The following is a 24925-nucleotide window of genomic DNA, read 5'->3' as shown; positions in this document are numbered from 1 at the left end:
GTCCTGTCTTCTCTACTGACTCGCATCAGTCCAACTTTCCACCTGACAAATTTCAGCCTATGGCAATACCTGCAGTATGTGGAGTCCCGTACTGCATTTATGTTACCCACTGACCAGGATGCAGATGACAAATACATCTTCACCCCAAACTTCAAACTTCCTGCATTAGACGAGGGTTCATGGTGGACCGTGACAAATCAGTTATTTTATGATGTCTGATTTTAATCTATATCTGGATCCACATCTGGGGTGTGTGTCTGCTCAAAGATAAATGCATAGCTCTCCTCACATGCTTGTGATTAAATGTACAAAATGCACTATTCAAACTATATTTTAAAAAATCTAAAGTGTCTTTATCTGAGCAGATTTTCTTCTCTGCTCTAAAGCTAAAACCCTGTTAGCTGTGTCCATGCAGTCATGACAGTGTCAGGGTGCCATCATGTCTGTACAATGCAATGTTCCTATTTTTAGCTGCAACACCTACATCATGTTTATTTTTATCTTCATACTCTCCTGCCCCTATTTTTAGATTTCTGACCTAGATACTGGGCCTAATGTCAATGGGAATTCCCCATGATGACTGCAATAAAGGTTTTTCTATAGTAATTAGAACAAATATTTTTGGCCTCACTAGCAGAATTACAGGCTGTCAGCTGATCCACCACATTGGTACAGACTGGAATATCTCAGCTATTGGATGGACAGAGAGGACATTTTGTACAGACATTCATGATCTCTAGAGAATCAGCTTAAGCAAACCAAAATGGATCTCACATAACCACAATTATTTGTACCAAACCAAACAAACCCAAGTAAAAAATTATTTTAAATGATTTTTAATTCCTCATGACAGGTTTAGAGCCTCAGGACAGTAAATGATTGTCAGATGCTGTCGTTCACAGATTCACATACTAAATAGACAATCAGTAAATGTACCATGAAGCTGACTCTACCCTTTTAGTTGACTGGTGTTTGCAGCAAATGCCTGATCTGATGAATGTCAAAGTTGTCTGAAAGAAACAATGCAAAGACTCTGCCTTCATGCTGCCATGTTGGCCTAGTTTCTATGCCCATGGGGCCAACATTTTTAGCCGAAGCAAGAAGTTGTTTTAGGGTACTTTCCCCTTAACGAAAGGCATCTGTAGGCAGCTGTGTAAATAGTCCACAGGACAGATATAGTAGCATCTTATCCATCACACACTGGAGACTAGCAATTTACTTTCACTACCTTGAAGCACAATGAGATCACAGTTATAGTTTTGAAAGCAGACATCAGGATGAAAAGTGATGAAAATTTCAACAGTCATACAGACTATGTGAAAATTATTGATGCGTATATAAGGATATAAGTTATGAATGTATAAAACATTTTTGAGCATAAATATTAATCATCTGTAAAGAATCATAGGAAATATAGATGGTTTTACTTTAGAGTGGTTAATAACATTTGATTGTATGTGATTTTTGATATAAGGTGAATATTTATTTTTACAAGTGCTATTGTAACACTTCAGTCATTTCTGGGGAAATGTCTTCTCTTTTTTCCCCCTTGTTTTCTATTACTGACTTAACACTGTAAAAAATGAATGCTGTATTTTACTGACATTTAACTGGTATTCATATGGACTGTGTATTTGCCTATTGTACATTTTGCATGTCTGACACTGCTTTTTTGTCTTTTTCCTGACAGATTTGTACAACAAAACATTTTCTAGTGAAATCAATGAATCTCTCCAGTCTGTCTTTCTGTCCTTTAGCCAAAAGCTCTGTCTCGTAAATGCACTCAACAAAACGGATGATCCCGCACATCCAGAGAAACACTCAGAGATCACTGCATTACACCCCAATAAAAACTCCAAAGCCTTCAAGAGCGGATCTCTCTCCCTCAGTCAGTTGGTCGACATCATTCAAGTTCAGAAACCACTTTCACACATCATCTGGCTAGATTTTTTTATGTCTCTCATTTTCCATCCTCCCCACAGAAAAACGAGCTGGATGACATCGCTATCGAGTTGAGCAAGGTGCAAAGTGTCCAAGTGGGGAATAGCACTGTCATTATCTCAGAAATCTATCTTAGACTGCTCCAAAACATTTGCAGATGACAAACGCAAAGACTGTGACCACAGATGGACAATGTCTGGAGCCTGATCTGATGAATGTCAAAGAAACAATGCAAAGACTCTGCCTTCGTGCTGCCATGTTGGCCTAGTTTCTCATCTGAACTGAGGTTGGCAGAGCTGTCATACCTGTCACTGTCACTGAAATGGAAACAACAGTTAGATACTGAGTCTATAATTACTGCATTATCAAGACCATTCCTGTTTTGAGAAATGGAATCAAATATTAAACTGATCCCCTTGGTGCACCTGATAAAAGTACATTGTTTATTTCAGTTGTTTGGTGCCATTCACATTCACTCTAAAAACACAGATTTACCTGTATTCTTTCATTCATTCACCATAAATATCACCCTCAATTCAAACCACATTGTCTGGCATAAAACCCTAAACCAGTGTTTATGTAATTGCTGAAATATAGCAAAACCACACAGAGTTTATCACAATAAACCCCAGCATGAAAACACATTCTGTGCCTCATTGTCTGTGTTCATATCCAGAGGTTTAGAAAAATGCAGCAGAACTGGGGAAATAAAAACCTTAAATCCTCATGCTCCATCAGCAGCTACATATCACACAACTACAGGATGTTTGGTGCCACTTACTGCAAAACTGTGTTTAAAAGGCTTTAATGGCCAGTGGGCCTTGTGCCATCTCTGGACACCTGCAGGTTTACAATTAGATTTTGCCAAGAGAAACTATTCATATGTGCTGTATACTGAGATATTGGGATGTTTTAACAAAGGGCATGATCACAGGACACCTAAATACAAAACAGATAAAGCCTGGACTCATTTCAACTAAGCTGAGAGCTTTCACATTTGAAGTCCCTACACTCTCATGCTCCAAACACATAGACCTGGGGAAAACAGGTTACTTTGGTTTTCAAAGCCTATTTTCCATCATCAACCTACTGTCCCAAATCCACAAGACCACAAAAGAAACTTAGCAGGAACAACTGAGATAAGCCATCAGAGTATCAGAGCCATCAGAGTATCAGAGCCATCAGAGTATCAGAGCCATCAGAGTATCAGAGCCATCAGAGTATCAGAGCCATCAGAGCATCAGAGCCATCAGAGCCATCAGAATATCAGAGCTATCAGAGTATCAGAGTATCAGAGCCATCAGAGTATCAGAGTATCAGAGCCATCAGAGTATCAGAGTATCAGAGCCATCAGAGCATTTCCATCAGAGCCAAAGGAAAGGTCTCCAGACCTAATCAAACCCAAACTGAAAAGTCAAACCATCAGCACCTCAGTCTCACGTCCTCATCCAAGCAGAGAACAGCTGGACCCTCTGAGGCAAAGCCAAACATTACAAACACATGTCATTAACACACAGTGGTAAACAAAGCAACAACCGGTGGTGCTGTCACTGTGGCATCACATTAACAGGACTGACTTACCATGGGGCTTTGTGAAGGACGACACTGTGCCTGATCATGGGCCTGGAGCTGGAGATGATTTTAGTAAAATCCAGTGACTGTGAAGTTGTTCAGATGATGCTGCTTGACGACCGGAGACATGTTTTAATCCCATTTGTTGCAGAAAACATTGCTCTGTTTCAGCTTCACTTCTTTCTAAGTTTCGACTGTTCTGACTGGTTCATTTTCTGAATCCACAGCAGGCATGTTTCTCTTTATTTTTAAGTTACATGTGTAGGCCCAGACCAGTGCCCAGGTGTCTTCACTGCTCCAGTGAACCTCCACCCAGCCTAACTAGATCAGGGGTGGGCAGCTCATGTTCCCAGAGCCACTGCCCTGCTCCTGATTGGCTGAACACACCTGAATCAGGTAAACCACTTATACATAGGGCAGGGATGGTTGGAAAATAAGGCCAGAGGCCCTTCAGGAACATGGGGTGTCTACCTCTGGATTGGACGGTTTAATGAGGGAGGATACATGACAAACATCTGTATGGGGGTGTAGGACATTGGGTTATCATATTAATTTGGCAATTCTCCAATAATAATCCCCATAATAGTCTATTATGTGGGCAGTGTGAGTCTAGTCTGTGCTTTGTGGGGATTCACACTGATCAGAGTACAGAAACCATCATAATGTCACAGCACCAACTCGTAGAACTGATTGTGTCTGTGAGCTGCCGTTGAACACGATGTCCTACAGCTACAAACTGTCCAGCCAGTTTTCATTATTATGATGTGACTCCTGGCGACCTGCCCCAGAATCACACTTCTCTGGGCAGATTCACTGGAGCAGCCTTTAATTTTTGTGTAGTAATTAAAGTTTAAAGTTAGTGCATCTTCAATCTGATCTGATACCATGGTCTCTAAGAAAGAGACAGCTGTCCTACACTGAGGGCAGTAGTCTAAGCAGTTGACATCAAAGCCTCAACAAATCAATCAATCAATTTCAAACTGTCTGCACTGCTGGTAGGAGGTCAGACTTTGGTTATCAGGGTGTATCATCTTACAGAGTACAAACTGAATGACTGTCAACCAACTATTGTTTCTCAGTGGTGTGTTTGACCCGTCACTTGCTCAGAAAAGATTTACAAATCTATCGGGCAAACAGCCAGGTCACATTGGATATATCAGCGCTGAGAAGGTCATGTTGTTTCCCAATGCTCTGGCAGAGTGCACACTATCTTCCTGTTGCACAATACGTAAAGCAGACAGAGCAGGCCGCCAGTTTGCATGTGTACCGATGTGTGTCACATCAGATGTAATGATGAAGTGCGTAAAAACTAACAGACTGCAGAAACTTCGAGACAGAACAAGCTACTTTGTCACAGATGAAGCTGTGACATGAGCGAGGACAGGGAGGGGGACAGTGACTGCACCAGTGAGGGGAGACAAATGATGTTGGACAAACATCTCAGCAGTGGCTGCCCAGAATCAGTACAACCTTTTAAATGTTATAAAGAATAGAAACCTGTAAAAATGTTTAATAAATATCTCCTGTATTCTTCAGAGATGACTTCAAATGATTTATAGATTGTTCATACATTTACACATTTAAAAAGATGTCATGGTGGCCAAGTGGGATTTTAATAAGTCCAATTTTCCTTTCTTTAAATGCTGACGCCCCTAAATTTGATCTGCTCTATACTATTAGGATTATCTGTTATAAAAACCCAGTGACAAGTTGCCCTCTATGTGTAGGGAAGACCAAGAGCTGTGGTATTAGTGAGGCCAACAGCACCCTCTGGCTGCTACACAATTATTTAGCTCAGCATTGTTTGATTATGTACAAGTGTGAAGACAAAGTTAGTAATTCACAGGTTTTAAATCAAGTAGATGCCTATTCCTCAGTATGTGGTTTTGAGTCCCATGCAGGTCATTGGCTCAATAGAAACTCCAAGTCATCGCTGCTCACACAAATATTTTGTTCAGTTCATTTTATCAAAACAGGCACTAATTCAGAGAAGTATTAACAACAGAACAATGGCATAACTCATTTATTACTGAATAAAAATTAGACATGCAGACTAAAAACCAGTGTAACAAATTGACAACCCTAAAACGTTCTCAAGTCTGCATCCTGTTGTAAAAAAATAACATAACCAGATTGCTTTTTGAAACTGTACAAAACAGCTTTATCAACACGTATCTGTCCAAAGAAAAAACAAATAACCACTTGCCTGCCAATCCCTTGATGTGCAAACATTGATCTTTCCTGAATGATCATTTATATTATACATTTATTTATTCAAGCCTTCCACTGAGCTGTTTGCTTTTATAAATCAAAGCATTCATTTTGTCAGCAGACATCAAGCCATCTTTACACTGTAAATAAGTTCCTTTTCCCCAAAGTCCATAACTTGACATGTAAAACCAAGAACATAAGGGCAGGCTAGAGGGATGGTAGAGGTGTGTGTGTGTAGAAGAGGGGTAACAGAAAAACAAATCAAAATAGAAGAGACAAGAGGTCTGAGACTGATGTCACATAGTATTAGTACCCTTCCTCAATCACTGATGATGTCTAACCAAGTGTGTGTGTTTCGGGGGTTAACACTTGAAAACCTGCCAACTGACCGCCACTTCTGGTAGTCACAAAGCCTAGGTTTCTCACATGCACACATCCAAATATCAGCTAGTTGTGCTGTTGTGTTGAGTCGAAGCAAATGATATTCTACCACCCAGATATTTGTGCATTAGAAGCCCTGTGCAGGTTTCAAGCTATTTCAGCAGTGTTTCTATAAATGCTTCTGTTTGTCAAGGCTTTATTATGGTTTTTCCTAGGACAAAAATGAATGTGATTGAAGGTTTTGATTGAAGAGAAACTGATTCAGTTTAAAAGATCTTTTACAGAATGCATGTGAGAACCCTAGGGACCCAGCTCTGTTGGCATGAAGCAGATAATACCTAAAATTAAAATCAAACTTGGCGTAAGCGCTAAATGCAGAAGTGCAGCACTCTGCTTCTCTCCCCTCAGTGTGCTATTGGTCACTAGCACAAAAGGTACCAGATATTTGGTTATCTTCCACATTAGTTTTGACAGGGAATTGTATTCAACAGCATCTAGAGTACACGCCAGATCCGATTTTGAATATACTGAAAACATTTCAGTGACTATCAGCCCCAGAGCAAGTCTATTGGCGCGCGTGTGTGTCTCAGCGCCGATGGCGGCTATGTCCTGAGTGCCCACTACTACCGTGGTGTTTGCTCTTGTGGCTACGCTCCCTTTCTCTATCCCTGTCATAGGACCGAGATCTGTCCCTGTCCCTCCGTTCTGCTCGGTGACCACCTGCTCGCTCATGTTTGTGTTTCTTCGAAGAAAGGTCAAAGGAGCTGCGGTCTCTGTCTCTCTCTCGCTCCCTCTCTCTGTCCCGCTCCCTCTCCACTTTCACTGGAGTGCGGGACCGTGACCGAGAACGTGAGCGCTTCCTCTTGTGACCAGACCCTCCGCCTCCGCTGTTGCTGTGGCGCCCACTGGGCTTGGAGTCATTGTTGCTGTGATGGCTGGTCTTGGACTTCAGGTGAGGGAGAAGGGGTGAGGGCTGATGTCGCCGAGGTGATGGGCTGCGACTATGAGAGCGAGAACGTGAGCGAGAACTGTAGGTCCCTGAGCGACTGCGCCTGCTATTGTAACTGAAATAAAGAAGAAAGAGGTGATGAATACATTTAGTTGGTTCAATAAAATGCATATCCCTTACACATGTGGGATAAAGAACTATATCATCATGCAAGTGATCTTACTGTCTGCGAGGGGAGCGGGATCTAGACCGAGAACGTGTTCTTGAACGAGAACGACTTCCACTCCTGCTGTTCCTGCCTATCTTTGCTTCCTTCCTCAATCTGGAAAGAAAGATAGATTAGCCTTGTTATTAAGACACAGATCATTTTGTCAGCCCTACTTAATAAAACAAATCAATTTTAATTAAAATGTCCCTAAATGTATCACTGAAATATCCATCCATGATCTATACCCACTTACCTTTTTCTTTTAAAGATTTTAGACATTTGCCACAGCTAAAAAAAAAAAAAAAAAATCAATGACATCTATCAGTGAAAGACCAGGGTTGTCTTTATTTCGTACCCATTGTGCGGACTCTTGTTGAGCTGGGTCCGGTTGTCTGGCTCCTTCTTTACTGGTTTCATGGTCTGGGGGTTTGGGGACTTCTCTTCTGCCTTCACCACATTTGGAGAAGAGGGCTTTGAAGCAGGAGAGAAACCACCCAGTGTGGACAAAGCAGGAGTACCATCAGGGTTCAGGCCTTTGGCCTTCAGCTTAGCCTCTGCCAAGAACACCTTCCTTCGCTCCACCTCCTTCTCCAGCTGTTCATAGTTGGGCTGCGGAAGAAAGTACACTGTTGGTTTACACAGACAAGTGAACAAGTGAGTACTGGCTACAGTGAGCAGTCAGGGTTATAACACTAACAGCAGTTTTTCTGCTGGCATATACAGCAGGAGCAGTTGACAAAGTTACTTAGACACACACACACCTTCTTCCTAGTGTAAAGTTTAAGGGTGGTGATGCAGATGTCTTTTATCTCATCTTCACTGGCTCCAAATAGCAGGTACCAATGAGGTCTGGATGGTAAAGGTATCTGGGAAGAACATGAACAATGAGTTCACCATTTGAAGGTGACTCTATAGCTAAATGATTTAACCTGAGTACATTTGATGTGAACCATAGACTCAAAATAAGCATTCATGGCAAGATAGAAAAAGTAAGTCAGCATTTCTTCTTACCTGCAGAGCTCGGGCAGCAAGGTAAATGCAGGCACAGGCGATAGTCTCCACTTGGAACCTCACAAAGACATTTGTTCGCAGGCTATCGTTCATATAGTTCCTGAGGGCAAAAAGAACACACAAACAAAAACATAGCATCTTTTCTACACAAAGCCACCTCTCAGCCATACCCCACAACTTTAACCACAGGTTTTTAGTGCAGGTCAATAAGCTGCATCATTTACTCTATATTGCACTCACTCCTGATCAAGGCTTTATATTTTGATCAAGATTTATATTTATCCTTCCCTGATTCCAAAGAAGCTGAAATTCAACCAAAACTGTAACTGATCACAGAGAACAAGTTAACATTTATAAATTTCCCCATTAAAAGCTGTGACAGCATTTTATGCTAATATTTAGAGCTGTAAAGATTAACAGTTACATGTTTTAAATGGTGCTGAAGTGAGATATTCAGTTTGATCTGCCAAGTTTTAACTTTGTCCATTTCTCTCTGGGGCATCCATGCGAGTGCTGTATGTCACAGGTAAAGCATGACGACACAAATGGGAAATAATCTACTGAAAACCTGCCAAGACCATTTTACCACAATAAGACCCAAGACTAACTAGAGTTAAGAGTAATGATGACCGAGACAATGACACATGCAGACACAGATTAACAACATTCACTTAGAACGCACTTGGCACTTTCACACTGTTAGATCTGAGGGAATAGGGAGGCCTGTATGGGTGCATGCACAACAACTAATTTTTGGGAGTTAATGACATGATGTGATCAAATGATGGAACAGTGCTCTAATATGGAAACTGTATATTTGTATGGTTGCCTGAACTATAAAAATTGTGATTTTTGTAAAGACTGTAAAGGTTCAACTGTAAAACCACAACCACTTCCCACTTAATGCTTTCTGGCCATATGATGAACCTCACCACAATAAGACTACTGACTCTCCATGTCTGCAACCCCATTCCACTATGTGGCACTATAAGACTGATCTCATTAGATGTCAAGCTAGGCCTCCCTGCTTAAAGAGAGAGATCTCCGCTATAAAATAGATTGTGCATCAGTGGGTAAATGAGATAAGCCACTGAGAAAGCATTAGGAAAGACAAATGGTCAATGTGTGACTCAGGCACATACAGGGTGGTACGAGCATCTATGTCTTTAAACATAGAAGTCAAAGACAAAAACCATATGATGACAAAAAATCCTGATAAACTTTGGCTGATACAGATCCCACTCAGATTATCACTAACAAGTACTAAAAGCAGAGCAAAAAATACTAAAAAAAAAAGAAAAAAGAAAGAAACTCAAACTAATCACAAAGCAGTGAAACTTCCTTGAGCAAGTTCTCCATATACATACACTGTATGTCAACTTCGACCCTATTATTTTTATGTGCTGTTTGACAAGTAATTGTTGCCACATAAATTGCTTCCAATCTAACCTGCCTTCAACAAATAACCTGAGCCATATTTTGGCAGGTCAATCTATGTCAACACTATTACAGATAACACATGGCCGTTGGATTCTGACTGCTGCGTGGGAAACAGGTCCTTGGAGGCAAAACATGAGAACTGGATCAGCCTGTAAGACAGACAGATGTCTGGACACCATGTCAGTTGGGGATAGGACACAGTACACTACTGTAAATATTAAGAGGCAGGTAAACTGGTCAAAAAAAATTATTCTGTTTTTGCTAAGTTTACTTCATTGCTAGATGCAAGTAAACTAGAAAACAGATCTGTAGCTACTTGGCAAAAATAGGCATTACAGTTGAAACCTTTGTAGCAAGACCAAAAAATACAAATCCTTTTGGACACCCAAGAGAAAACAAGACGATGTTGGCTGTTGGGAAAGGCCCGCCCGCCCCCTTCAGTGAATCTCGGCATTGGGATTGGCTGTCTGGAGAGGGGCAGCCAGCCAATGGGGGGAGCTTCCTGAGGTCATGTGGTTGGAGGAGGCAGAGTTCAGAGGTTCTTTATGTGACTTACCAGCATGGACTACCCTTTAATCAAAGAGTAGAAAGAAAGGACAAAGTTAAACCAAGTTCCCTGGGCACCACAAATCAAACAGACTTTACAGCAAAGCCATGTAAGGGCAGACAAGAGAGTGAGAGACGTAACAAATTTGCAATAAAACTAATTGCGCCATCAGAAGAAACAAAAGGTGGAAGGGTTAAAAATGGAGTGAGGGAATGTCGTAGTCAGACCTGGGCAAAATGGCTGTTGAAAGCATTTCAAATTTGTGCTTAAAATCCTGATGGGCACTTGGATATCACTTATCTGACAGGTGTTGTTTCCACATATGGGTCTGTCCAAAGTTCCTAGCAGATAAATCAAGTGCTCTTCAAGTAATTCAACCATTTGAAACTTGTTCAACTTCATCTTTAGCCCAGGTCTGGTGGCACTTCTTGCAGACATGACACAGGTTGCTGCTGTGGGTGGATGGTCAATGGAAAACTGGGAAAACACTTACCAGGCCGTCTGGACCAGTGTCTGATTCTTTTCGCATTCCAGGACTTGAAGGTACAGGACGATAATCTGAAAACAAAATGCCTACATGTTAACACCACCAGTGACAGCTCTGGTATTGTTGACGTGAAACTGAACAGCATTACATAAATGAAATGCATCTGAGTGTGGCTCACCTTGTGTGGATGCTTGACGTGCACACAAAAGCCCAGCTCCTTCAGGACCCGACGTTCTGCTTTGATGACTTGGTTTTTGGTATTTATGTAGTTCTGATCAAGTATCAATGGACTTGGATTCCTAGTTTATAAAGGAATCAAAATAAAATACCGTTTTCCCCCTTTCGAAATAAAGGTAAAAAAAGAAAGTGCCCTTCTGATTTTCTTGCACTCTGCTTTTTTTTCTCCCCGTTTCAACCAACTCAAAGCAACTGGTTTTACTGACTGCATGCCTGACAGTTTGCTGGGGTTTGTGGACTCCTGTGGTTCCGATGAAAGCTCATGGGATCTGTAGATGGCACTTAACCATCCTGTGTCACAGCTTTAATAGAAATATCAACTTAGACCATCATCCATGTTCTTAACTGCTCTCAACATGCAGAAATCAGAACTTTAGACTCTACGATGCAAATCTAAAACAATGAACTGTCACTGTTCTTGCCAATTCGAATGTATAATGTGCATTTTAAAGGACTCCATGCCACCTTTGCTACAAACACTGAATTAGGCTGAAAAACATATGCCGGTTAAACACAGCTCATTTAAAATACAATGCAGACAAGAAGCTCTACAAATGGCATTGTTACAGCAATTATCACAGAACTACCTAATCATAGATTTCAAATATTTAACTTAGATGCATTCCGATCTATAAATACATAAAATATCCGCCTCTTATCTGATGCATTATTCACAATCTACACCTGAAGCACAAAAGCACAACTTGACTAATCCTTTAAAAAAAGACATCTGTCTAACACTTCGAACACAAGTGATCAGTCATTCAGTACTCAACATTTTCTGAACCAACTACAATTAATGGCCCAAATCTAGTATTTCTACATACGAAATAACAGAAATTTAAATGTTAATATTGTCATGCTACAAAAAAAAAAAAAAAACATGCATGGGAAAACCTTCAGGATCAATGTAACATCCATTACTAAAATAACTCTTCATTTCAAAGCCATATCTTAAAACTCAGAATTACCGGTAAATGTCAATGCTGATTCAAATTACCTATACATAACACTCAACTACAGTGCATGCACTAATCCAAAGATACATAACCTGAGCCAACAACAAGAATTCAATATGGTATTCTAGCAAACAAGTTGATGTTTCTATAAAAAGCTGTGGGTAATAGCGAATGGGGTTTTGCTCTTAAAGCACAAAAAATGCATGGTGGGGAGCAGTCAGAAAAGAAAACTACATTACCCAATGGTCCGCAGATAGACGGACAGATACCCAAAGCTTAAGAATGAACCACAGGAGTCCTCAAGGTGCCCCAGGGGCCAAGGACCTTCGGCCAACCTGTCATCCCCGATCCCAGTGCCCCGCGGTGGCTCAGACCACGGGCGTCTCCCACAGGAGGGGGTGGGGTGGGTCTGGGGGGAGGAGAGAGATCCCCTCGCATCATGGTTGTCATGCCGACTGCTTCATCTTACGTACCATTCCACATCACCCAGGCATTGGTAAATGTAGCTGGTCGCTGTTAGTTGGTTGCAAGGGGAAAAAAAAGCCAAGTTAATGCCAAGGTCTGTAACACTGACATGAACAGATTTCTATGAAGACAAAGGCACACAAATAAAGCAGTGTCACCTTGTCTTACAATGTTTAAACTGTTAAGAGACTGTTGAGACATCAATTTTAGTTTCATATGTTGACAATTACGCTTGTGAAACTACCAGTGAAGCGGAAACTGAAAAGTTTTAAAATGGTTTAGAGTACATGAATAAACAGAAGAGCACTTTTACAGCAAAAACATCAAAGTCATACAAAACATTGGATAAAACAAATGCAATGCAACATGTTCCAGCTTTAAAAAAAAAAAAAAAACAAACAAACAAGGAAAACAAACAAAAACAAAACCAACAAAAATTTTTTTTCTTCCAAAAGCCAAAAATACTGAACTCATTGCTGATGCTTACTTTTTGCCTCTGATCTGTCTCAGGTGGTGGAAAACATTGATGACATCTCGTATTCGTCGGGGCGCTTCTTCAATCTTGGAGGCCAAGTTGATACAAGCCATAGCAACAATCTGTTAAGACAACCAAAGCAAGTTGGAAGGAAGAGTTCAATGACTTTAGATGCAACCAGCGAGCGGCCACACGTGATAAGAGAGAACACACGAAGATGACAAATTTGTCAATGTACAGGAGGGTTTGGCAACATTCACACTTTGCATGGTATAATGTCATAGCTCTGGAAAAATGGCTAATTACTTTATGCCAATAATGACTTTGTACATGATGTCACTGTTCTGTTAGATCATATCTTAAAATGTACATTTAATGCTCTGTAACACTGGAGCTTATGCATATTACACACTTCCATCAAACTAAAGTGTCTCACTCTAAGGCTGGGTGAGTTTTTGATTTGATTCCTAATTTCCTTTATCGCGTCCTCTGTCTTATATCACTTAAAAAAAACTCCGGTACAACGTACCGACAACATGGCTGCCACTAACGTAGCCCTGACGTTATGCTATGCTAACGTACCGTTACGGTGTGACCGGCGGGCTGTCAAAGAACGCACTTACCTCGAAACTGTGCTTGACGAAGGACTTGGAGTAAAAAAAGCGATGAAAAAGCACTTGTCCCGTTGCCATTGCCACCTGTTAACAATGATACAAAACACGTCGCTAGTAAGTTTGTCTTATAAGAGCCTGCTTAGCCGCTCACAATGAGCCGCCGCCATTTTAGTTCCACCACGCCAACGTCAAAGAGCTAACATTAGCAAAACGCTAACAACTAGGCCGTGACGGTTGGCTGTTAGGGCAAAAAGTGTGAGTCTGTACAAAACACACAAAGACATTCTTAGTGTTCCATATTTAAACCTTTCCACAAAGTTTACCTGAGGTAACCTCAGAAGAATACCCGCCGACTGAATCAGTTCACATCCAAGGATGCGAAGGTCGGTCTCCGTGTTCAGGTCGAGGCCATCGAGCATCGACGGCGTCGGCGAAAGCCTTTCCTCTGGTATGAGCGAGTTGTCGATCGTAAGAAACACTTCCGAGTAAACTTTATCACCAATGAGGATGCCATCATTGTTTGTGGATGCGTTAGAAGACACAGAAAGAGGACCTGCGGCCATCGTCGCCCGAAAAACGACACTTACCAGCTCGAGCTCAGCCAGTCTCAACGGACAGACGGCGGAACAGGGCGGCTGACAAAGCGCGTGACGTCACCAACCTCATGACACCGAAACGTGTATGTGTACATCCGCGGTGGTAAAGTAGTTTCGCAATATTTAATGTGTCACTAAAAACAAGACGATTGTGTTTTTCAGACTCACTTATAATATGAAATGGAATATAACATGTATTGAACTCACACTGTTCATCAGTAATAAATTTACCTGATATAAAGTCTATGGTTTCTTGTGTACAACTGGTAATCTTGGGTTTCCTACTTACAAATAATGACAAATAAATCATAAAATTCATAAAACATTACAGTACATCTGATTCCAGAGCCATAGCCAATACATTAATAACAGTTTAGTCAACTACTAGCAGTTGTTATTTTACTTCTTATTAGTTTTTAACTATGAAGCTGCTCAGTTACAATTAGCTTCTTATATGAAACGCCACATGTTGCCAGTAAAATCATCTTATTCTTTTATTGTTTCCGAGATTAAGGCAACACAAGGAAGAGTCGCTGTGACGTCTTTTACGGGAAAGTCCAGACTTCTCACTACTACCACCGAAACATATCCTTCCGCCAATTTAAAAAGAGACGGGGAAAAGGATTAAAAGAAGTCTTAGCAACATTTCAAAGGAATTTATTAAGCAATAACTCTCTGTATGACTAATTTAAGCAACGTCTACTCGAGGTTGATAATAGCAACTTCCTACATTTGACCATTTAACTCTACAACAAGGCAGGTAGGGAGAACCAAGAAAATGTTTCCATAAAAATTGTGAATAAAGTTTTAACACTCTGGCAGTGACTGGGCCAAAGAAGGTGCAGCTCCATGTGAACAGTCAGGACATGGAACATTGTGTTCAGTCACTGTGTGGCCACCAGGATTTTATCGCCTAAAGCTTTGCATTACCTCAGAACAAACAGCAGAGAGAGCCAGGGGCCCACCAAGTGAGGCTCCTGAAAATTAGATTCCTCATGTGAAGCACTGGTTTGCAGGACCTAAAGAGGGTCTTTGTGTGAGGGCTCGCACGCTGACCTTGCCCTGAATCCCCACTGATGACCAGACGCAATACAATGCAGTACAGTTGACAGCAACATTTTACTGCCAACAAGTGATTTACGAGCCTACAGCATTGTAGTGTGTGTTCCTGTGAACGTTGCATATCTACAGTTATAAACATTTCTTTGCTGTTTTCTCCATAGGTTTGTTGACAGTAACAGCAACTGTCCTGCTTGGAGTCCTACAACCCAGGTTCATTTGGTAAATTGTAAACAGATTAATTGCAAATTTGAAAATAAGTCAAATAGCGGAGGCTGATCATATATTATCATGTGATTTTGAGGCTGTGTCTTTTAGTGTTCTAACTTTAACACCTCAGTTAATTTAGTTTATATCAGTAGTTTTGAACATTTTACATTGGCACCTCCTGTCAAGGCTTTAGTCCATTAAACAATGATTTTTCCAGGGTCAATATGTATGTGCATATAGTCTGTGTGTTAATGAAGCTATTGAAAGCATGCAGTCATGCAAACATACCACAAGGATCTAGTTTCACTACCTGTCTGATGCTCTGTGTGGGAAATAAAGGAAACACTCATGCACGCACGCACACACACACACACACACACACACACACACACACAAAGGCCTGCACACACACACACACACACACAGATTTACCCACCTCAGTTTTACTAATTGGGGGAGCAGAGTGAGGTCACATTGTCCGTCATTAATCAACACCTACAACCAGCAACCTCCCCCCCCCCCTCACTTACACAGTTACCACGACGACAAGAATACTGAGCATTCTTTCTGTAGTTGCCCGGGTGACACTAATTATAGGGCGTGGGAGGGCTCACAGGACGGTAGAATTCCGGAACAACCATAACAACGCAAGAGAGAGGCGTTCAGGGACGCCCTGTGACGAACAAGGGCTCAGTTACACACACACCACTCCCTTGAGCATGTGTGTGTTTGTGAGCAACTTGCACAGATTCCCCACGGACACGTGTGCATGCCTGCCCTGCTATGATAATTACTGCGAGGAGATCACGCTCCAAATGTGTGTATGGCATGCATGTGTGTGTGTGTATATGAGATGAAATAAACTGTATTCATATGAATGTTAGTGTGTGGGGGCATTAGTTAAAACTGAATGTATATGAGCAATCAAAACGCCATTCGTGTCAGTGTAATGAAGCTTTATGCTGTGTGCCTGTTACTCACAACAAGATGTAGGAGTTACATCTATTCAGGCCACAACTGTCACACACATGACCCCAGGCTCTCTCTCTCTCTCTCTCTCTCTCTCTCTCTCTCTCTCTCTCTCACACACACACACACACACACACAAACACAAACAAACCAGGAAGGACACCAATCAAGGGCATGAGCAAAGCACCAGTAAAAGAGCAGAGAGGAGTAGAAAAGGGAGAGTGGACTGGATCTGAGATAAAGTGAAGGCACAGATAGCTGAGGAGCAGAAGCTGAGAGGGAATTGCTTTTTAGTAACGGGGTCAAAGGGGTTGAATACCAAAAGAAGGCCACGGAGATTAAAAGAATATTGACCCAGAGATTTATGTGTGTGCCAGAGATAGAGAGAGCTGTTTGCATTTTGAGGGCAACAGAAAGTGTGTGGCGTTAGAGCAGAGAGTTTGTGTCAAAGACAACAGAGTCAGAACTAGGAGAGTGTGTTAATGCATCTGACTGGCAGACTGGCAGAGGGTTATCTCTTCAAAAACAGTGGAGGAAATAAAACAGATATAAAAGGAAAAGTTTAAAGGTCAAAGGTCAGAAGTGCATCAGTAGGGAGAATGTGAGCTGTTGTCAAAAGGTCAGCACACGTGTGAAATGAACCTTTTTTCATGGCAGACATTTTCACTTGTCAAAGCACAATACTGCTTATAGCCCTGGAACCAGCTCCACTAAATGACATACAGCCATCAAACCTTAGAGCCAACCACAAAGCATCCACATTCATTCAGTCATTTATTTTTATTTTTTGCCATTTTATGGATTTATGAAACATTGTATATTCCCCAAAGCTTACACAAAACCCCACAGACAATTCCCCCATTTCGTTCCTTATACCATTAAAACCTTTTTAAAAAGCAATCCGAAAAAGAGGCATGTTTTTTGCTCTACAAATATTAAACCAAGCTCAACTCTAGGTGTGGTGTGTTTCATGGATGTTTCTGTCCATAACAATATGGACAGAGACACCAGATGTGCCCTGTGCATGACAGTAGCCACCTGTGGTTGGCTAGGGCTGTCTGCAGTTTGTTAGACATATAAATCTCATTGGCACCTGAGAAGAAACTACAGATACAGTAGATCTACAAACACACCATAATTAAAGCATAACTCCCCAGCTTTTAGCGAGGCCTTAGAAATTAAGGTGGATGCCCGTGATGAACCTTTTGCATATAACTCAATGAAGTGTGATTTTTTTTCCCAAGCTAATTATTCCCTTGACACCTCCTGCATGCAGAAGCTAAAAACAAGCTGGAACATGCAGCCTGCTCATCATTTTCAATTGGCTTGTTTACCCCGACTGGTCAAAGTAATGCCCAGTTATAATTGGATGAGAATTGCTGTTATGCTGAAAACAGATCTGTATAATGGTTGAACATGGTGAATGTACAGCAGTGAACCAATACAGTTTTCTACTACTTTGTGTAGAGATTTGCCTCAGACCCAGTCCTGCTGACAATGCACACAAAAGTCCATAGATAAAAAAGAATAAAAATTTTGCCCATATTTCACCATATTTCAGTTTTAGCATGAGGTGTGCTCAGAATAATAAAAAAGTTAAAAAATAGTATTTCCAAGTCAAGCTCACATTTTTATTTGTATCGTTAAAAGAATACAGGGTTTCATAGATGAATTCACTTTATATTTCTCAAAGCAGAATAATAAATTTAAGTTACACACACGTAATGTCTTTCTCTTTCACATACTTTATCGTGATGACCATACAATTGATGTCCTTCAGTGGCATTATGTGATTACAACAATTGAGGAATGGTGGCATTAGGAAAGAAGAAATCACTCACTGGAGACTCATACACAAGCTGTCATGCATTTAGTAAACACACACAAGGCTACACAGTCACACACGCAAACACAGGAAGGTAACAAGAAGTCAGCTGCAAAGCATGAATGAATGCCACATTAATCACATCAAGGGATTATGTATTGTTTTTATAAAGGGGCAGTTAGGGATATTCTCACTGAAATAACCACAGCTTTTGGCATTTAAAAGATTCTTTTGGAGTAATCAAGATTTATTAGGAAATGTCACTGAAAAGCAACCAAATGAATCAAATGACTTCAAAATCTACATTTAGTTTTTTATTGGCACTCCATGGAACCAGTTTATTATGCATAGTAGAAAATTTACATTTACTCATCTGACACAAAGAGAGAAGCCAGAAAATGACATTTTAATGGCACAGAATGGTCACTGTTCTGTATTTCAGAACCCACTCTCCACACTGACCAAGGTTTTTAACACATGACCCATATGTGTGTGTGTTTTGGCAACCAGAGGAAATGTTGGCAAGATAAAATCATTATCATCCCACCTTTTCTGCGTGAAGAACATGCATGTGCATTGTCTTGCAAACAGATTGGAAGAGAGAGCGACACACAGGGAATTCAAACCAAAGGCTTTCCATGTGTGGCCGTAATTAGGGAAATTAGTTCCATGCCACACACACACACACACAGTCACACACGCACACTTCATGCATTTCTTCCATTCTATGCCAATTCATACCAAGTGTAGAGCAAGAGGAAAAGCGAAGCAGGGTGAGGGGGGATGGAAAGGCCTTGCACGGGGTGAATAATGTCAATAACACACAATGCATGAGGGGAGAGGGCCTAATTGTTCTATGTGTGTGTGTGTCTGGGTGCTTGCCTTACAGTTTCTTTTGTGCATGCCTGTCTTTTGTTCGTGTCGACGGGTGGCAAGGGACACACTGTCATGCTCCCTCAGCTCTGCCCTTGTGATAGCCTGTGTATATTTGCATGTGTCTGTGTGTACATGTGTTTGTGCAGCTTATGTGCGAGCATGGGTGTTTGCCTGCAAAATCCTGTGAGTGAGGATCTGAGAAAACAAGCTGAGTTGGAGAGTGTCTATCCTTGAAGTTTAATGGTGTACAAACAGGACTCATCGATTGTGTCTTATGTATTAATTGTGTGCTTTTGTGTATACATGTATGTGTACGGCATTTTTAGATAATCAGACAGACTAAATAAATATAAAATACTATTAAAATAATACAATTAATATTAAAATACTTTTTACATACAACACGGAAATAATGTTTTTTCTTTTACGGCCTTGCCTTTCTCTCCATCACTAAACTGACCTTATGTTTGACTTTGTTTACTGTGCTGCTCGCTTTCACACCGGGCAGTGTCCCCTCTTGCTTTATTTCTCCACCTAACACCCTATTGCAATTCCAGGAGTCCAAACTCCTCACTGCTCCTCGTCTGTCTGTGTCACGGCTTCTGTCCATATCTGTGCAGGCAAGAAAGGGTCGCAGCGTGTTTGGGGAGGTTGAAGAGCGAGTAAGAGGCATCCGAGTTTGATTATGGAAATTGAAGTGCTTGTTCGTTGATGGTGTGCGTCTTTCCATGGAGCTTGGAGGGGAACTGGATGAGCCGTGATGAGACGCTTGGGACCGGAGGCCAAGCAGCTCCTCTTGAGCTTTGCACAGAGCAGCAGTCAGCTCCTCCCTCTCCTCACACTCCCTTCTTACTGTCTCTTGGAGTAACACCACCTGGAGGGACAGAGAGTAGAAATATAATTTATTTCGCTGAACTGAGTCTTCTTTGAAACGACATTCTTTTTGTTTTAAACTTAAATAGATAACTTCATCTATGTCATCTTTAGCGATTAAAAAAATGTTTTTTAGGAAATTTGCTTTATTTTAAAATGTCAGATAAGAAAAACAACACTAACCCAAGTATAAGTATGTATCTAGCTTGTTTGTTTAACCTCCAAATTAACAGAAATGTAGAAACATCAAATGACAAGGCAAATGAGGACACACCGATTTAAACATCGTTCTTTGGAATTTATTGTAAAAAAGCAAGAAGCCCGTCTTACTGTCACATTTCCACCACTGCTCATGCCGACTGATTGATCAGTGGAATAATATGCGATCATTGGCAGCAGCGTGCATTGCATCAACCACAGGTACATTCAAGTGTCATTGTGCTCAGGCGCATAGAAACAAACACAGTCAGAGTCCAGTCTTAAAAACATTACATGAAAAAAAACACAGACCTAAAAATCACAACTGTGCAATACACATGCAGCTAAAAATACAGACTGATTAACTGTGCAGATGTAAATTAAGAATAACACAAACATAACGTGCATGTGTTCTCATTTCTCAAAATCAAATCACAAAACAGCCTGAAATAGACCATGGGTGCACAGTTAGTGAAGGGATGTCAATATGTGATAGATTATAAAGTTTACATTTTCAGGTCTACTGAGAAACAAGACCTCTTTGACTAAATCAAGTCTGATTAAAATAAACTACGGCTCTGGCCAGACAGAAGTAGGAAGAAATGGAAAAGCTTCTCACTTTATGTCCCGAGCCAGAGTCTGAAAATAAAAAGCTGCTCTCACGAGGATCTTTGTTCTAATTTTCTTTTACGTTTCCTACCAATACATAAATACTGCTCACTGGCTAGTTCTAAACATGGGTCATTTGAATGGTTTACATCATTATGATCATTTGATAACAGACATGTCATATGCAGTCCAAAATGGTCAGGTCACAGAAAGTGGAATTTAAAAGATACTTCACATTTATATTCTTAAAAAGACTCAAGCAAACAAAATGCAGGAGATGAGGACTCCTGTGGCAATTACAGATTGTATAACAGTTTCCATAATAGCTGTATTACAATACATACAACTTGACTGTGTTACATTTTGAAACATGAAAGGTGGAGCACTTCACTTATATCAAGATAATGATACTTTAACTAATTATACTAATTAAGTTGGCCACAAGTGAGAGAATAATGGTAAATGCTAAAATATAGTTACATAGTTACTGTAAGATAAGACTCCTGAGTGACTCAGTAATGCAGTTTATACAGCATTATATAGATAGAGTTTGCTCACACACCGACTCCCACCCCTACAGGAAAATAGACATGAACAAAGCCAGGACCAGTCCGCTATCCACCACTCTTCAGACCCAACCATTCTAAATGACGTATATTTTTTTAAACTGAAAATGTAATTTGGGAAATAGAAAATACAAAGTGTAAAAATGTCAATGTAAAACAGAAAATTCCAAATGTAAAATTAATTTTCCTTTTTCTTTGTAATTAATAATTATATATAATTCATATTATAATGTAATTATGAATGATTTTCTTAAGTATTAAAATAATACATTACTTATTTTGCAAATTCAGTGTTTATTAATTTTCAACTATCCTTTTTAATTAAAACTTTCATTAAAATATTTCTCCATATCAAACAAGGTGCTGACACATGTGCACATGTCTTGGAAAATCAGGCGTAACCTAAGAATAAGTATATGTTTAAGTGACACTGTAATGCCCTTGTCTGACTGTCTGTCATTGTGTGCACATGTACATACTGTATAGTGCTACCCATGGGGGTCGTCTGTACACACATATCTATGTCTGGTACTCGCTGTGAGGGAAATCCCCAAATGATGGAGGACATAGTGTATAGTGAATGTGTGTACAGTCACATGATTTGTGTGTACTTTTCTTTACGGGTGCGTGCAATGGCCAACATATGTTTATGTTAAAAAAAGGTGCCTATAAGTCACTATATCCATGTTGCATGCACAGCATGTCACGCCTCACGCCCAGTAACTGTGAGTTTGTGTGTGTGACATTGCACACACGTCTGGCAACCTCTTTTCTGTTTGTGTAGGAAAGACTTTATATGCAGGCATGTGTTAGATCCTGCATGTGTGTGTGTGTGATGTTGAGCATGCCAGGCTAGCTGTACAGAGAGACAGCCATCATTAGAGCCAGATTACAGGGTTATTAGATGGAAGTCACACGCAGACCCACAGAGCCCCACACTGTAAAACACATTCCAGTGGAAGCATACGCAGTCACACAGGTTTGCATTAAAAGGGGCTAGCACATCCAGAAAACACATAACCTTTTCCTTGCATGTGTTATGTATTCCGTGTGATGTGTGACCTCAATTCTGTTAATGAGAGGTTAAAGGTCAGGTGCCTTTTCCTCAAGACAAAGTGACTTTTTCCTCTTGTCCTGGTCCATCTGGAACAAAGCCAGAGAAGAAGGGATGGGAAGTGGAGGGAGAAAATCAAAGACAGGGAGGGGAGAGAGTGTGAGAGACAACCTAAAAAAGGAGAAGAGTTTGAAGGAGGGAGGAGAGATTCAGACTGAATGGGCCACTACCAGAGTGTGTGTTCTTGTGTATGTCCATGTGCATAGTTACTTAGCTTAGTTTGCTACTGTTCAATTCAATTTTCCTTCCTATACTGACCAAAGATTTTCACATTAGTACAAGATGAAAAACTAAATGTTCAGACCTGGCACAGGGTTAATGGTTATGGTTAAACAGGGACCATAGAAATGTTCAGTATTTGTTGGGACAAAGTTAATGGACAAATATGAAGAAATTGTATCTGTGTCCTTTACATTAAGGGCATGAGCATACTTCTTTTTTCTGTTCAGTTTTGTGAAAATGAAAATGATTATTTTCATGTATTCATGTATCCAAAAATAATCTATTCTGTGATATTTAAATGTTTGACCTAATTTGTGTAGTTCAGTTTAAAAAGACTCCCTTATCCCAAGCAATTGATTATTATGTTGTTATCTTGAAACTTGACTGGGTGAAAGGTCACTCATATGCTCAGACACTTAATGAAGAACATCACAACAGCATCTTGGCAACACAGAGATATCACAAGGTCATGATTGAAACCAGATTATCTCTGCCCAACACACACATACAAACATCCACAGATCAATAAAACTTTTACAAAGATAAAAGAAGCTCGGGAATAAGATAAGAAGTGGAACAGAAATGATGAACCAGAGTCCAAAGGGTAGGAATACAGACAGAAAGAAAGAACAAAGGCCATCTAAAAGGATTATACTGACTGACTGGCTTGAAAACTACAAACGCAGCACAGTATAAAAAAAAAAAAAAAAAAAAAAAGGGCCCCTTTAAATTAGATGAGAAAGAACAGAAAGAAAAGTGTGGTGGTAGAAAAGAACTGTTATACTGAAGGTTTATGAATGGCATAAAAGAGCATGTCAGCTGTGAAATTGGCATCAGGGCACCTTGAACTGGCTGAACCTCTCTGGACAAGCATGCCGAGCGGGAGGCAGTTGAAGAGACAGTGGATGAACAGAAATGGAGTGCTGTTAGAGGGCTGTCAGACTGCAGCAGTACAAAGCTGAACTGGATTGGGGGGCAGGTGGGGGGGGGATTGATTAAAGAGAACAGGAGGCAGTAACTTAACTCAGTGACCTTGGTAGACTAAGAATGGCTGCTCATTTCGGTATGAGCCTTTTCTGTGATATTGATTGGCTTGTATTAACAAATTATCTACCTTCTTTTTTAAGATTTCCTCTAAAATTAAAGCATCTTCCCTAACAGACATTAATATAATATATGGTTGAAAAAAGAGTGATTCTTGTTACACTGAGATCTAGCGACTGGTCAAAATAAAGCTGATCAAAATCTCATGCTTTTATTACTGCATGCTAATGTGTTTTTCCACCTCAACCTGTCAGTGTTGCATCATTGCTCTCAGACACTGACAGTGTGCTGAGCAAAACGCTTAGCTTTGCTAAACTTTGACACTAAAGACTGTTAGCAATAAATAGTATAAGAAACATTTAGCATTTTGAGCCAGCACTGACTGGCCCATTCACTTGTTAAAAAAAGCAGCAGGTCGTTTCAGCTGTCACAAATATACACTTAGCTTGTTGTTTAAACTGTAGCCAATGTCTGATTTGTTATTCTGGGGGAAGATACTCCACTTTTAACACCATTGTCAACTACAAGTGAGTGTGTTTCTGGCCTCCAAGAAAGTAATACGTTTTTTATTCTAGTGGATCATATCATGTTGGTTTCATATGACTTTTGGCTGTCACCCTAAAGGAAAAATATATGGCCTTAGGTTGACAGTTTCACAGGGTTTTTAATATTTCAAATTCAACAGCAGTTCCCCTCAGATCATTGTTTTGGATCTGTAGCTCACTCTTTCATGCTTTAGTTCAGTCTCATCAACCTCTTTCCAGGCAGTGGATGAATGTTTTAGCAAAAATAAAAATCAACAAACAAAAACACTAATTCACACACAAAGTTAACTATGTATTCAGGGGTGAACATAATGTAGAACATACTCCACATTTAACAGCTAATGAGCCAGACATTTCCCTTAGAAGTTGCCAGAGATCAAAACAGAGCTAAAAGTAGAGTGAATATGACTACAAACCAGAAATATGAATCCAAATGAATTTTGTTTGTGTCTGTGTGAATGTGCCACACATTCATTTTCATGGGGGTGATAATATGTTTGCTTATTTCACTGTCCATAAGTGAAAAAATAAAAACAAACATTGGCTTAAATTAAGTTTTACATTCTGCTGGCACATTATAACAAAAATTCTAATTTTCCCTTATAATGATGTAGAATGACACAGACAGGCACAGCACAATTTAAGAAAGATGAGAAGTAAACACAAGCAAAAGTTGAACTAGAGGGCAATAAGGTTGTTTGCTTCTTTATGACTGTGTGTTT

The 24925-nt window shown here is 40.3% G+C and overlaps 2 protein-coding genes across 3 annotated transcripts in view; both read right to left on the bottom strand.

Annotated features, from left to right (window-relative positions):
• Positions 1 to 5459: 5459 nt before the first annotated feature.
• ccnl1a (cyclin L1a) lies at positions 5460 to 14155 on the bottom strand. The gene is made up of 10 exons (XM_026319073.2): positions 13821 to 14155; positions 13507 to 13581; positions 12896 to 13005; positions 10926 to 11046; positions 10754 to 10818; positions 8274 to 8373; positions 8024 to 8128; positions 7618 to 7871; positions 7278 to 7376; positions 5460 to 7169 (listed from the first exon to the last, which is right to left on the bottom strand). The coding sequence occupies exons 1-10, from the start codon at positions 14058 to 14060 to the stop codon at positions 6692 to 6694; spliced, it is 1647 nt and encodes a 548-aa protein (XP_026174858.1). The 5' UTR covers positions 14061 to 14155; the 3' UTR covers positions 5460 to 6691.
• A 4219-nt stretch (positions 14156 to 18374) lies between these two features.
• Positions 18375 to 24925, bottom strand: part of LOC113124143 (golgin subfamily A member 6-like protein 22) — a 31025-nt gene continuing 24474 nt past the window's right edge. For both annotated transcript variants that reach the window (XM_026296615.1, XM_026296624.1), the window contains one exon: positions 18375 to 19906. In XM_026296615.1, the coding sequence (XP_026152400.1) occupies positions 19457 to 19906 (450 nt within the window). In that variant the 3' untranslated portion in view covers positions 18375 to 19456. The remainder of the gene's footprint in view (positions 19907 to 24925) is intronic.

This window comes from Mastacembelus armatus, chromosome 13 (assembly GCF_900324485.2).
Source record: "Mastacembelus armatus chromosome 13, fMasArm1.2, whole genome shotgun sequence".
In the NCBI taxonomy this organism is placed as follows: Eukaryota; Metazoa; Chordata; class Actinopteri; order Synbranchiformes; family Mastacembelidae; genus Mastacembelus; species Mastacembelus armatus.
Note: the sequence above shows the minus strand (reverse complement) of the source record. Positions and strands in the feature narration are given on the sequence as shown.